A 14,354-nucleotide genomic window follows, 5' to 3' on the forward strand; every position below is an offset into this window, starting at 1 on the left:
GGATGACGAACCTAGAGGTTAAAATGATAAATTTAGCTCTTCAGTTGCATGCAAAGATGCATGCGCCTTTACCCAATTGAAATGGCTAGTTTTTTGTATATGAAAATCATGGTGACAAGGAGAAACGGAAAGCAGAAAGGAAAACAAAAAAAGTACAAAGTACTTGGAACTTTTCACCCTTCACAATGTTCAGAACATGGGCCTCCACTACCTATCCTGCTCTACGTGGATTCGGAAGTATAGAGGAGACTTCAGCTGCTTCTGTATCAAGTAATTGCTGCCGGCAACGAAATGAGCATTTAAGTTATTAAGAAAGAACCTAAACCTCCGGTTCCCGTAGCTCTTCATTTGGAATGAAATAGACATGCCCAAGCAATTGCTCGGATCATTCTAAGTTTCCACAGATATTCATTTCCATATGATATCCCCCAGAAATTTAAGGGCTGGAACACCTCTGATCTCTACATCAACTAAAGGTCCCTGTATCAATGTCAAGTTCGAGAGTTCTCGATCATTCTGTATCATGTCAAGAGCACGCAATTGATCCTGAAATTTCCAAAAAAATTGATTAACAATTTGTTTTTGGTTAAACCTCAGCTCAAAATGTTACTCATCGTAATGAAAAATATTATTTTTCCTATGCTGCAAGTGCAAGGGATATGAGTGGGGTGGTTATATTGATTTTCAAAGCTGCAAACAGTAACTGAATTAATACCTTTCTTTTCATTGCACAAAACTTGCAGTCAGTAGCAGATGGAGGGAGAATTTGATTGACAACAAGCCTCTTAACAGGAACATTCTCCTTCTTCAAGGATGCACGCAACCTAGATGACTCATTGATTGCCATTACCTTGGAAAAACAAACGAAATGGTAATTATTCCTTTTGAAGCAAAACACTCCTAATAAGCTAATATACTTTAGCTATCCTTTTCCGCTCCTCTTATGCAAATGAGCTACTCTAAAAATTACACAATTATACTCTGTCCATTCATGGGTATATTGTGCATTGGACATGCTTCCCCGACTGTTAAGCAAAGCACGGAAAAGTGTGCATTGCTCCATTTATTTTGTTTTACTTTATTTTTCTTTTAAGGGAAGAAAAAAGTTCTCCCATCAAAGCTTAGACTTAAAGAGGATTACATTAAGCCAGCAAACAAGCCCTTCAATCGACAAGGCAGATGCTCATTAAAAAAATAAGCATAATGAGTATTTAAGAAGATTTTTTGACATATTACCGCGGGAATCGTTACTATGACAAACTCTGTGGAATCTGTGTCACGGAAAAGCTCACGCACTTTTATCATCCTTTCCCTCAATTGCTCCAATTTGTCAGCCTGCAAAAAGAAAGAATTAAAAAATAAAAGAGTTGGGGGGGGTGGGGGGGTGCTAGGGGGCTTGTGAATTAAAAATGTGGAGCACAAAGCCATCTCCCAGTGAATTCGGGCTTACAGCATCCTGTTGGGTGGTTTGCTCCTGGCCAAAGACGGATTTGATAGCTGAGGTTGCTGAAGTTATTTTTTGTCTAAGCTGCAGTACAGTGAAAACAGTTTGAGTAATGCAAGGTAACCAAATAGAAAACTGTTTCAAAGGAGATAAAACAAGTTATCATCATTAACAACACAATCCATACACCCTAGTTATTCCTTTGATATACAACATGGCGTACAACTCTTTAAAAGACACCAAATTCATGTAAAAATTAAATGGTGTGCAGTTCATTCATTATAAGTAATGTTCAAGGAAATACCTTCGACTTACACTGTATAACACTTTTTCTAGACAAGCAATTCAAGATTAAATTTTCCAGGTTTTTCAGAAGTGTCAAGAACACATTTATGTTTTCATTGTTTCATGTTGGTGTTTCTACCTTCAATATCTTGCCAATGGATGCATCCAGGAAGTCTGGTAAGGACAAAAGTCGCAATGTATGGCCCTGTAAAGAACAATCATGAACCTCCATTGATTCATTGTAAACATTCACATAATTCTGGTGCTTATGCTCACCGTGGGTGCAGTATCAAAAACTATTCGAGTAAACATACTATATTCCTGTGATTCAAGAAACTGCATCACCTGCCATAGTCTTTATTTTCAGCAAGGAAACCAAAAAATACAGACAGTCCACTCACAATACAAAAAGAACAATGAAAAACGAAGATAAAACATACTTTGGCAATTGCCATAGCTTCATCCAAACCAGGAGGAGGTGTGTCCAGTAGCTCTCCCAATTTCAACTCTCCTAACTTTGTCAATAAAAAGATGAAAAACAGGTCAAGAGAAGTAGGGTATCAAGCATAATCCATAATATAAAGATAATTCCAATTTTTGTTTTGATGGAGGGGGCAGAGAGATCAAAAGTTCTAGGTGAAGGTTCTTAAAATCATAAGTGCTACTTGTCTAACTTTGAATGACAAACAGAAATGGAAAAAGGAAAATCAGAGAGATTTGCATTGACTATCAAGTTATAACAGCATTGAAACCATGAATAATGAACTGGAATGCAAATTCAATTGGTGTAAGATACTATCTTAAGTTGCAATGCCAACAACTATAGACTAGGAATTACCTGTTCAACGAGCATTCCAAGTCCCATGCCCTCCATGAAGTCTTTGACCCCGGTTCCACCACTTTTCTGAGTTGCGCTACGAAATTCTTCCCGAGCCTTGTCAGGATTTATCTGTTGCAAAACTAAAAATCTGGCTTACTGAGTACATAAATGATAAAACAGCAAAACCACCATAAAAACACCAACATATATTTTTTTTATTTTTAGAATAATGATTATCTCAAGGTGCACATGAAAAAAAAGAACCACCATCGAAGAAAATCACGGGAAGATTTATCCCACATACCTCAAGTGCAAACAGTGGACATTCAGGTCCTTCAACAGGTACTAGTGTACCTCCAGTCAAATCCTGAATAAAAACACAGCACTCATGTTAAGCTCTACTAAAATGCAAAGCAGATATTAGTAAACAAAAGTACAAAACAAGAAAGGTATTTTATAGTCTCCAACCTGAGCAAAAGAATCACTCAAGGAGTGTGCTGGATCAGTTGAAACCACTAAAGTGGGGTGTCCACTGTTTGCAAATTTCACAGCAAGTGAAGCAGCACAGCTCGTCTTTCCTACACCTCCCTTCCCACCAAGCATGTAATACTTCCGCTGTGTCCCAGCAACCATATCATCAAATCCGGCAACATCTTCCACTGGAGCGGCCACTGATCTAACTGCCAAAGAGAACAGACAAAACAAAACAAACCCACTTCAACACAGTCAAATTCTCTAAGAAGCTGCTGAAACAGAAACTCTTTAAAGAACATTACTTTTCTAAATTGGAAACCACCATTAAACATAATATATTAAGAAAATCGTTCCCTCCTCCATGACATATAAATATTTCATCAATGAATTCATCAATTAACAACTTTGTATTAACACTAAACTACACAATTCATCAATCAAAATCCAATTAAGCAAAGCTGGCCAATGAAACAAAGACAAAGTAATGACTCTCAATTCATATTTCAATCACAAAATATTTTTTTTAAAAAAAACCCATCAAATTCTACTTAAGCCAAATCCCAGTTAAATAATCCAACTTTTACAAATCTTGAGAAACCATGATAAATACGTTAAACAAGAAAACAGGTAAAGCCCCAAAAAGTTTCTATCTTTATTGATAAAATAAAGACCCAACAACAAAGAATCAGGAATTGAACATAAATGGGTTTGAAAAACTCACCTCTAAATGAACTTTCATGATAAGCCCTTTGCTTGATAGAGAGAAGGACAAAGCTTGAAGTTTTTGGTGCAAAAGAGAGCAAACCCACTGTAGCCATGGAGTTTCTTGAAGTAAATAACTTGCATAGAGGAGATGAAACTAAAGAAGATGCGGGAGGAATTAGAGAACAAGAAGCCATTTTTAATGCTTTGGCTTACTGGTTGCTGCTTCTGGCAAGAAACAGAAGAGACTGTTTTTGTTTAGGATTTTGTTTGTGTGTGTTTATATACTTTCTTCTTGGACAAACCTCATAACAGTCCCCAACTTATAAGAAGATCTCCATTAGGTCACCCAATCTATTTTTTTCTTCTCAATTAGGTTTCCAATGCACCAATTAATTCTCAATCATATCCTTATCTTAGTTTAAACTAATAGATTTATTAATAATTTATGTCAAAAAATCGAGTGAATTCTTCTTTCCCACAAGGAAAAAAATCATGCAAAATTGACCTTGCCAATTGATTAGGAGACAATACAGATACAAGTTTTCTTAAACCATTCTGTTGCCACCAGCAGTTCATAAATGGCGCGGTCTAGCTACCCATTGTATCTGATCAGAGTAGACGCGTAGAGGACAGTGATCTGATAGCCTTCTCTGCAGACCTGTCAGATTTATAGAGCAACAAGGGATTGACAGAACTTTTGTGATTACTGCAAAAATTCTAAAAGAATGCAAGAGAAACATCACCACAATTAGGATGATTTGAACCTAACTGATGCATTTTGTACAGTTAGAAGTATAACAGGAAGATTGGAAAGTTTGATTTTTATCCTTTATATGGTATTTTTTTACAACTGAGCCTGTTTTGATTTAAAAGATTTTCAGAAGAGAGAGATGGCAAGAGATTGACAAAAAAACTTTTACTCAATCAATTGCTTTGGAATTCAGAAGCTTGCAGGAAAAGAAAACAGATCAGATAGAGAGATTAGATTCAATGCAAGAGTCTGTGTGTACCACATCACTATTACTCACAAATTGGGCTAGCAAATAAGTGAAATAATCCTCATGAGTTTGATTTTTAATCCTTTAGATGGTATCTTCTTTGTGAAATTTTCTACTGCTTCCTCCATTGTCCTCGTGTAGCTTTAGCTCGTCCATTTCTTCTGCTTGGTATGGATAGTAGATGCAGGACAAGCTCTCTTGTTTTTCCTACCAAAGCAGGAACCAATCCAGGAGCTCACAAAATTTCTTGCAGATTTCTTGTGTTCTGGTAGACATCCATCATCAAGCATCATAAAGTCTGAACCCAAATTGTGAGTATTCAATTGAAGATCGCAATGGAAAGATCCCAAAGGCTTGTTAGTTCTGGCATAAGAGGAAATTTTCATATCTTGTTCGGCAGAAATTTCTGAATTAAATGATTGTAAAGCCTCTTGTTCTCTGACAGATTGTAAGCAATCAGGATGCCTCTGATCAGGTGCACTCGCGATGCTTCCACATGAAGTTTTCAAGCTAGGAGCCAGCTTCATTACCAAGGCATCAATCAACTTAGCACTACAAGCTGCATCTTCAGGTGACAATTCAAGTTGTTCAACCATCTCCTCAGCTACCGAAACTGCAGTATCTGAATCAAGATAAAAAGAAAACTCCACTTCCCTTGATTGACAACATGAAGTTTCCGTAATGTTCAAAGTCAATGAGATCGTATTATTGTCGATTTTCTCCCCTCTTAATCTGAATTCATTTTTCTCGTTGACCTTGCAAATTTCTGGAGTTGAAAACTGGAGCTGCTCATTGATACTTTCTTTACAAGATCCTACCAGAAGCTTCTTGTTGTTGCAGTTCATCGAATGGGATTCTGCAAGTGGCAAGCTGATCACATGCTTGGGCATGAGATTATTGGGTAACTTCATAGAACTAGAGACAGTATCTTTTGAATTTTCAGTTGCTAGGAATGGATCTTTCAAAAGCTCTATCGCCGACAATCTCAAAGAGGCTGGAACTAGGCACTTCTCTATGAACTGTTTAACTTGGGGATCATTCACCTTATCAAGGGAAGCCGGCTTCACGCCTGAGATAACCTTCTTATATATCTGCCCTGGATTTTTGCATTCACAACATGGATATTCACGAGTAACCATCTCTAACATGCACATGCCGAAGGAATAAACATCGACAAGCTCATTGTATTCCTCTTCACAAAGCTGATCAGGAGCCATATGTGCTGGAGTACCTAAATCACATAAACCAGTAGGGCGTTGCATAACAATGGCTAATCCTAGATCTCCAATCTTAACCTCTCCATTGTTTCCATTAACAAATATGTTATCGCATCTCAAATCGCCATGAATGATAGGAGGTTCATGAGTATGTAAATAGTGCAAACCTCGAAGAATCTGCCTTGCCCAGTTCTTAATAGCCTTCGCATTAACACCCTTGTGTTTCTTGCAATACTGACTCAAACTCCCAGAAACGAATATCTCAGTAATCATGTTAAGAGTTTTCTTCTCATCATCGACCCAAAAATCATAAATCTTGATGATGTTCTTATCTTTCAACGACTTCAATAAGCGAGCCTCAGTGGTCAATCTCTCTAGTTGTTTTGGTGATACATGCTGGACGTTTACTTGTTTCCATGCAACTTCAACTCCATCAACTTCATCGAAAGCCCTATATGCAGTCTTGACCACTCCTCCTCCCAAGATTTCATCAGACCTAACGAACCGACCTGTAGGATCTTTCTCCAGGAACTGATGATCATCGCTGTTTTCACATGAACCTAAATCCATGTCTTCTAATAAAAAATAAAAAAACAACTGGTAGCGCTCCAAAAACAAACTACGAGACAGTAGAAGCAATTAAAAAAACACAGTGTCTGCTTTTGTTCTCTATATATCGCTGTTTGTTAGTGTACTTCCCTAAGGAAAACGAATCCGCATTCAATACATTTAAAAGAACTAGGGTTTTCAATATTTATATGAAACATGTATTTCTTTTCAATCCAGTAATCGAAATTTTTTAATTCCAATTTCATCCCTCAAATTGTATTAGCATGGTTTTATATATTAAAATTTTTTTTATTTGTATTTTCTTACATATACAGTGTCAAAAGATATTCCAATGATGAATTAAATATCAATTTTGTGAAATAAAACTTTATTTATAGTTAAAGATATAAATTTAAAAAAGACTAAATTTAACAAAGCAAAAATAAAATAAAATCATATCAGGATATTAGAATTAAAAAACTTAAATTTGCTTCTTATAGTTTTAATTTATCTACTTTTTGGCCCTTGTTAATTTAGCATTTTACATTTCAATCTTAAACTTAATATTTTGTTTGCTAAAAATGAGAAAGGAGATTAATTGCTGAAAAATATGAAGGAGAGAAAATTAAAGTGTTTGGATATAAATTTATTTTTACCAAAAAAATTTGATCTTGACATTAATAAATTTACTTTTTTTAGAAGAGTTCAGTAAATGTGGTGTTTGTTTTAACCATGCTTGGAAAAAAAGATCGAGGTTGTTAATTTTTTTGGATTTATTTATTTATTGTTTTTTTATAATGATTATAAATTATTTTTGGGATTGAAAATGGATTTATATATAAATATTTTTTTAAAAAAAATTAGGATTCTAAAACTCTACCCTTGATTTTTCAAATAAAAAACTAAAGTAGAGAAATGTCCATTAAAAAAAAATGTAAAAGACATGGTACGCTTAGTTTTAAAAAAAGAAGCAAGTGCGTAGATATAGCTTTTTTAAAAAATCAATATCCTATCACTAATTTTGTTTACTTTAATTACATTAGTTTTTTTTATTGAGATTTTATTTAATACTCTCTCTTATTTTATTTAATTGATACCACATTAAGAGCCTGTTTATTTTTGTATTTTCAAAGTATTTTTGAAAAAAATTGAATTTTATTTTTATTTCTTGCTTAAAATTAATTTTTTGATTTTTTTTATTGTTTTAATTTGCTAGTATGAAAATAATTTTTTTAAAATAAAAATATATTATTTTAATGTATTTTCAAGCAAAAAAAAATTTAAAAAATAAATTACTATCATATTTTTAAATACCCTAAATCAAGAAAATAAGATGATTGTTGCTTTTTTAGCATTGCATCTTTTGAACATACAATTTTTTCAATCATCCATTTTATTTTATAAAATCAAACAACAGTATCACTGCTCAGCATTAGGAAATGATGGTATTATTTAATAAACATTTTACTTTACAATATATTTGAGATATTGGAGGATTTTAAAATGATATTAATTACAATACCAAAGATTTATTACAAGAAAGATGAACTTATTGTTTTAACTTTTAATTAGTGTTAACAATTTTTTTTAATATCGAGTATAGATATTGTCTTTCAATTTTTAAATAAGAAAAAAATAATGATATAAAAACATGCAAATGTAACATCAATGTCTTCTTAATTATTCTATGTTAAAAAATAAATTGATCCTACACGGATCTACTTGCTAGTTTTTCGAGAGTGAAATTAAATAAATAACCTGACCAAAAGCCCCTGAATAGTAACGAATCTTGCAAAATTGAATTAAGGCCCAAATCTCGAAAGAATCACGTAGGGCCAGGGCCCATATCAGTTTAATCCATTGCAAGAAAATAAAAATACATATTATTTTTATTTATGTGTGAAAAAGACCAGGACTTTGACGTTGCTGAGTATTTTGGAGTGAAATTTGCTGATGGGTAGCTGACGATGATAAAGACGGTTTGACGAAAGATGAAGTTGAAGATAATGGTTATCTTTTTAAGTATTTTTTATTTAAAAATATATTAAAATGATATATTTTTTATTTTTAAAATTAATTTTTAATAGCAGCATGTTAAAACGATTGAAAAATATAAAAAATTATAATTTAAAATATAAAATATTTAATTTAATCAAAATATTTTTTAAATACAAAATAAACAAGTTTGAAATCGGTAATAAATTTGTTGTTGATGATGGTGATGATATTAAGAATTTAAAAGTATTGAATCTTGAGGTTAAAGAGTTGACTGTGTTTTTTTGAGGTTTCTACTTGTCCAATGTCCATGTCACGTTCTTCAAATTTTTAAAGAACAAAAATCATGTGTGGATCTTCAATTTTGCATATATTATAGTCAAGTCAAATCCTGTAATTCAAACTGGGTAAAAAAAAAACTCCTCTATTTTCAACTGGAGATCCTTCTTACAATTATTTCATTACATGTGGAAATTATCTAGCCAATTAATTAGAAAATGAGATGTTAAATCATTAAGCATAAGATTTTGTGCATTTCATATGATAGAAGTATGCATGGCTCCTCTACTTTATATATATATATGTATATAAATATATGGCAATGCTTCAAGTTAGATTAAATCAATACATTTACTTTCAATGATGGTGATTTTAGACCCTTTTATCCAATTTGAATTAATGGCCAGATGAATGCTACCTTTAATTGACCCTTTGTCTCTATTGATTTCCAATGACCTGTGTTAGTTTTGGAGCGAACTATTTCATCTACCAACCAGGAACGGCACGACTAATTTATTGATGCCAAGATCATCATTGGTAGTGATTCATGTAAGGCAATTTAAAAAACAAAAATAAAAGATTTTCCCCGATTCTTGCTACATAAAATAGTCAAAACGCAGCCATGATCAATTATTTTCATTGATTTCCACCATGAATAGTGGTCAAAATGGTTATCTTTTCTGAATTGGTCACTGATGCAAAGGTGATACAGATCAGTTACAGTGATAGGAATAGATTGAATTTACAAATGTCTAGATGACAAACAATACGAATGTGTAAAACATGATCTCTGGCAGCTACCATCTACTCGAAATGAAACAGAATACCTTGTGAAGGCTGCAGTTTTTGGTCTCCATGGAGGGAGCATTTAATTAGTTATTCTCTACATCACCACATGAATACCATGATGCCGCTCTGCTCAGTTCAAATGAATTGTATCTTGATGAAATTAACCGAGCCAAAGCCTAACTGTGTAGCCAAGAAAAGCTCAACCAATATTGATCCTCTATGTTCCTCCTGATCACTGCTGCTTTGACCTTTTTCATTCCAAGGTTATTGTGCAAAAATAGGCAAATATTACCCACCTCTAGACTCAAAGCAATCGTTTTACTCCTTAAAATTACCAGAATCCACTAATGTAACAAACATGGTCTAAGGCTTAAGCTGAAAACAAAGTTGATTTTCCAGTAGCATTGAAGTTGGTTGCAAGAATATCTACTGACAGCCAACAAACTAACATGTTTCTTGGACTCGAGATGGCATTTTTAGCCTGCTCCCCTCAGTGAAGGAAGCATTCACTACAGATCTTGTAATGACAGAAAAAGAACCAACAAAGCATATCAATGCAGAAATGTCGCTTGTTTATATTATCAACAAGGATACAAAAATCAACAAATCTCATCAGTTTCTCCGGAAAGAATACTGTATAAAACCTAGACTTCAAAGAAAAACTGAAAATCAAATCCTAAATACACGAGCACATTCGGCAACAAACTTTAATCACCAATTGATCCATTATTTCTCATTAATCATCGTCATCGAGGTGCCATTGAGACTGAGAAATCAGTAGGCAAACCAATCTTTTCAGCCCAATTCTTTGACTCCAAATACAATTTAGACACTCTAACATCAACCTGCCCCATATCGGGCCTGTTCTCAGGATCATCATCCACACACTCCAATCCCAACAACACTATCTTCTCTGCGACTTCAACTGGATACGAATCCTTCACCCTCTTATCAACCCACTTTCTCAACTCACCCCCACCAACAGCCACCACCTCCCTTGCCCTCTCAATTACACTGATTCTCTTATACCCTCCACCCCCCTCGTCCAACACATACCTCAATGCCTCCTCCCCAGATACCAACTCTAAAATCACCACCCCAAATGCATAAACATCACCTTTCTGTGTCTTACCTCCAATTGATTGAGACTCAGGCGCCATATACCCTCTTGTTCCCTCGATTTTCATTACCCTACTATCCAACCTTCCAAAACTTTTGGCCGAAGACCTTTCATTCCCCACTATCTCTCCACACAATTCAGCAGTCCCAAAATGACAAATCTTGGCATTTAAAGAATCTTCAGTAACTAAAATACTATAACTTTTTATATGATTATGCACATATTCTGAATTCAGACCTAAACAATGATGAATATAATCAAGACCATGAGCTAAATCAGTAGCGACCTTCATACGTGATAACCAAGATGACAAAACTGTGTAACTGGGATTCTGTGGATTTCTAAGACAAGTAGCTAAATTTGCACCGTGAACATATTCATAAACGAGATAAATATAATTCCCTGAAGTGGATGCACCAAGAAGCTTTACCAAACTACTGTGATGACTCCTGCAAATGGTCAGCAACCTCTCTTGAAGCTCAGGTAATCCAATCTGATGGCGAGATTTCCGTTGAAAAAGAATCACTTCTTTTCCACGAATTGAACATCTCCAAGAGGTTGATGAAGAGGAAGAAGAAAAGGGTTTCTGTAAGAAGTTATTTGTAGCTTTGCATATTTCAGAGAAGTCATAAATGTGAGGGTTTTCTGGTAATGAATCTCTAAGGCTAGAAAGAGAAGTTTTGTTTGAAAAAGACCAGGACTTCGATGTTGTTGAGTAGTTTGGAGTGTAATTTGTTGATGGGTAGTTGTGAGATGATGATGTGTTTACAAAAGATGAAGTCGATGATTTTAAGGATTTGGAAGCCATGGATTTTGGGGTTGTAGAATCGATGATGCTGGTGCTCTTTTTTGATTTGCACATGAGGAAAGAATGGGAAGGACATAAAATAACTATAACAGGCTGATACAACCATAAAGTCTTGGTTTTTTATTGTGGGGCAGCAAGATAAAGTTTTCAAATTTGAAGAAATCCAGGGTCGATCGTTGTTTTGGAGGTTTCCAGTTAGGTCCTTGTCTAAGCTGTCAACTTATAACTTGGAAGATAGATTGAGAAACAGAGAAAATTGCCCATGTTATGGATCGGGTAGGAAGAATAGGAAAATAGCATAGTGTTAGGCTCTAGGGATTTGTTAGTGTCAGATATTTTTTAAAATATTATTTATTAGATGAATTTATTAAATCTGAGATCCGTATTTTAAAAATTTAATAATTAAATAAAAAAATTTAATATTAATAAACTAAATTAAATAAAAAAAATTATTAAAAGAAAAAAATTGACAAGTTAACCCAAAATTAATTGGGTTAACCCGTAAAACCTGGAATATGTGTCATGAAAGTCTAATAACTGAAAAAAATTTAACATTAACAAACTAAAATAAACGAAAAAAATTAATTAAAAAGAAAAGAAAAACAAAAAAAATTTCAGATTAACTCGTCAAACCGTGTTAACCTATTAAACTCGGAATCCGTGTCATGAAAGTCTGATAATTAACTAAAATTTTTTTGATGTTGTTGAATAGTGTGGAGTATAATATGGGTATGACTTCAATAATTCTAAGTTAAAATTTATATTGCTATAATTAATCCCTTAGATTATCTATAAGTTAATGCATCATGTTTGCTTATCTAATCTGCCTTAAATTGTAATCATTTACTTTATCCTTGATTTAAGATAAATGAAATATATAGTAGAATTTTCTAAATTATTATACTGATTAAATTCACCTTCAAGACCATGTCAAATGATCTTGGAACATCTTTCGTAGGTAGGAAAATAAGGTATGCTACCCCATTGAAGCATGCATTTGATGCAGAGTCCAACTCAAATAGCTATATTATATTACCTTATACTTTCAGAAGAATGACCTCTCGTTAACTATTTTCATGGCGACGAGCAACAAATCCTTTTTTATACAAGTTAATTAGCAATGTATCGAAAGTTCTAAAATTAAGATTACTAATAAATGGACACAGTACGTAGAGAAGAAGTTGATTTGAAGCAAATTTAAATATGCAACGGAAAGAAACAGTACACACGTGATATATTCTAGCTGGAATACATATATTATTGGGCAGATGGCGTCCATAGTTGTTCGTTCAAGGATTTGAATGCGGGGAGTAGCTTTAAATTAAGGAGATGCAGTGGACAGAGACATCTATATTACCTGCATTCAACTTCGACATGGCTTAATATAAAGCTCGTCTTCAAGCACTAAGTACGAGCTAGGTCATCGCCAGGCTGGAATGCCAAGAATACAAACTATCAAGATTAATTCAAGAGTGATGGCTACAATTGCTTCAATCGTGACCAGATTTATATATGATCAGTCCTGGAAGTCATAGAAGTAGAAGAAACCTTCTATATATATATACATGGAGAATCCTTGTGACAGAGCGCTGTTTCTTTAATGTTTAGTTAATGTGGTTTTTTTGAGAAGTGGAAGAAAAAGGGAGGTATCGTTTTCATAGCATAGATACCACCTTTGAAAGACGTGCAAAAGCATGGAAATGACTTATAAGTTGATAAATTGAAATTTCAAGGAAGGAAGGCATGCAGGCTGCAGATAGCATTACAAATGATGAACACATTTTATTTTTTTATCAGAGGGGAACCGAAGAAATAAGGAAAAGTTAAAAGGACTTGTTCCTCCGCGTATAAAACACCCGCCATGCTTTCCTATACAGCATGTCCTCGTTTTCTTTAGCCGCCTCTACTTCTATAAAAACCCCTTTCCCAAAAACCAAAACTAAATCAGCCATACTGCCATAGCAACACCACACCAACCACCCCCACCCCCAGCCACACCACCACCCCACTTGATCACAACCGTTCGCTGAGTTCACCCAGCGACAAGAAAAACTCATGTATCAAATGGTTGTCTTTTATAATTGCACTCATCTCTTCATGCCCACCGTCACCGAGTCCTTCTTGTCAAATAACTATATAAACTCAATAGTTTAAATTATAAGGTGAAATTATAATATATAATTTACATTTTTTTTTAATATAATTTTTTGAAGAAAAAATTTTTAAATTTGAAATTTGTATAATTTTATATTATTTTATATTTAATTTTTATAGAATAAAATTATAGTGAAGAGATTCGAATTTATAATTACTTAGTCGATAAAATTTTAATATTATATTAAAAAACTATTTAAATTTAACAATTCAAGTTATTAAAATATAATTTATATTATTATACGTGACTTCAATTCCTTTAGCATCTTCCTGCATGAGGTCTCCCCTAATTAAGCCCTTCACAAGCATCAACTCCCCTAATTAAGCCCTTCACAAGCATCAACTCTCCAGCTTTTGTTCCCATTGAACGTGCTCTCCTTGCTGATCATCTAGCTACAGACCGCGAAGCAGAAACATTCAAGATCGTATTGGTAATAATGAAAATGGCATTAATTAATGTTTTGGTGGGAGGGTCTGCGCCAAGCCACCCTATGTTTGAAGCAGCTGGGTTTCATGCGGAGCATTTGCTGGTCAGGGAGTGCTATAGAGGGAAAGGATTTGGAGGATATTGTTGTTATCAGCAGTGGCAGAACAGGCGGTTAAAATGGGGTTTAAGGAATTAGTGTGGTCAGTGATGGAGTGTATTATTTTGTTTTATGAGAAGATGACTGCTGATGCTCTCCATTAAGCTTTGTAGGTCAAATTGAGATATTTAAT

General features: G+C 34.1%; 3 protein-coding genes across 4 annotated transcripts; all 3 read right to left on the reverse strand.

Annotated features, from left to right (window-relative positions):
- Positions 1 to 16: 16 nt before the first annotated feature.
- LOC133695965 (ATPase GET3B-like) lies at positions 17 to 3,989 on the reverse strand. 2 transcript variants are annotated; one of them, XM_062117954.1, is made up of 11 exons: positions 3,745 to 3,989; positions 3,018 to 3,229; positions 2,854 to 2,916; positions 2,568 to 2,678; positions 2,170 to 2,244; positions 2,006 to 2,074; positions 1,869 to 1,934; positions 1,451 to 1,528; positions 1,237 to 1,335; positions 716 to 850; positions 17 to 546 (listed from the first exon to the last, which is right to left on the reverse strand). In XM_062117954.1, exons 1-11 carry the CDS (start codon positions 3,920 to 3,922, stop codon positions 409 to 411), a joined length of 1,224 nt encoding a protein of 407 aa, XP_061973938.1. In that variant the 5' UTR covers positions 3,923 to 3,989; the 3' UTR covers positions 17 to 408. The 2 variants fall into 2 exon arrangements, with proteins under 2 accessions (XP_061973938.1, XP_061973939.1); XM_062117955.1 differs by lacking the exon at positions 2,006 to 2,074.
- Positions 3,990 to 4,869: 880 nt separating this feature from the next.
- On the reverse strand, positions 4,870 to 6,513 carry LOC133696480 (probable serine/threonine-protein kinase WNK11). Its single transcript, XM_062118670.1, has one exon. It carries the CDS (start codon positions 6,511 to 6,513, stop codon positions 4,870 to 4,872), a length of 1,644 nt encoding a protein of 547 aa, XP_061974654.1.
- A 3,593-nt stretch (positions 6,514 to 10,106) lies between these two features.
- Positions 10,107 to 11,705, reverse strand: LOC133697812 (lysM domain receptor-like kinase 3). The gene has a single exon (XM_062120606.1). The coding sequence runs from the start codon at positions 11,535 to 11,537 to the stop codon at positions 10,302 to 10,304; it is 1,236 nt and encodes a 411-aa protein (XP_061976590.1). The 5' UTR covers positions 11,538 to 11,705; the 3' UTR covers positions 10,107 to 10,301.
- Positions 11,706 to 14,354: the final 2,649 nt, after the last annotated feature.

The sequence above is a fragment of the Populus nigra genome, chromosome 6 (genome assembly GCF_951802175.1).
Source record: "Populus nigra chromosome 6, ddPopNigr1.1, whole genome shotgun sequence".
Classification (NCBI taxonomy): Eukaryota; Viridiplantae; Streptophyta; class Magnoliopsida; order Malpighiales; family Salicaceae; genus Populus; species Populus nigra.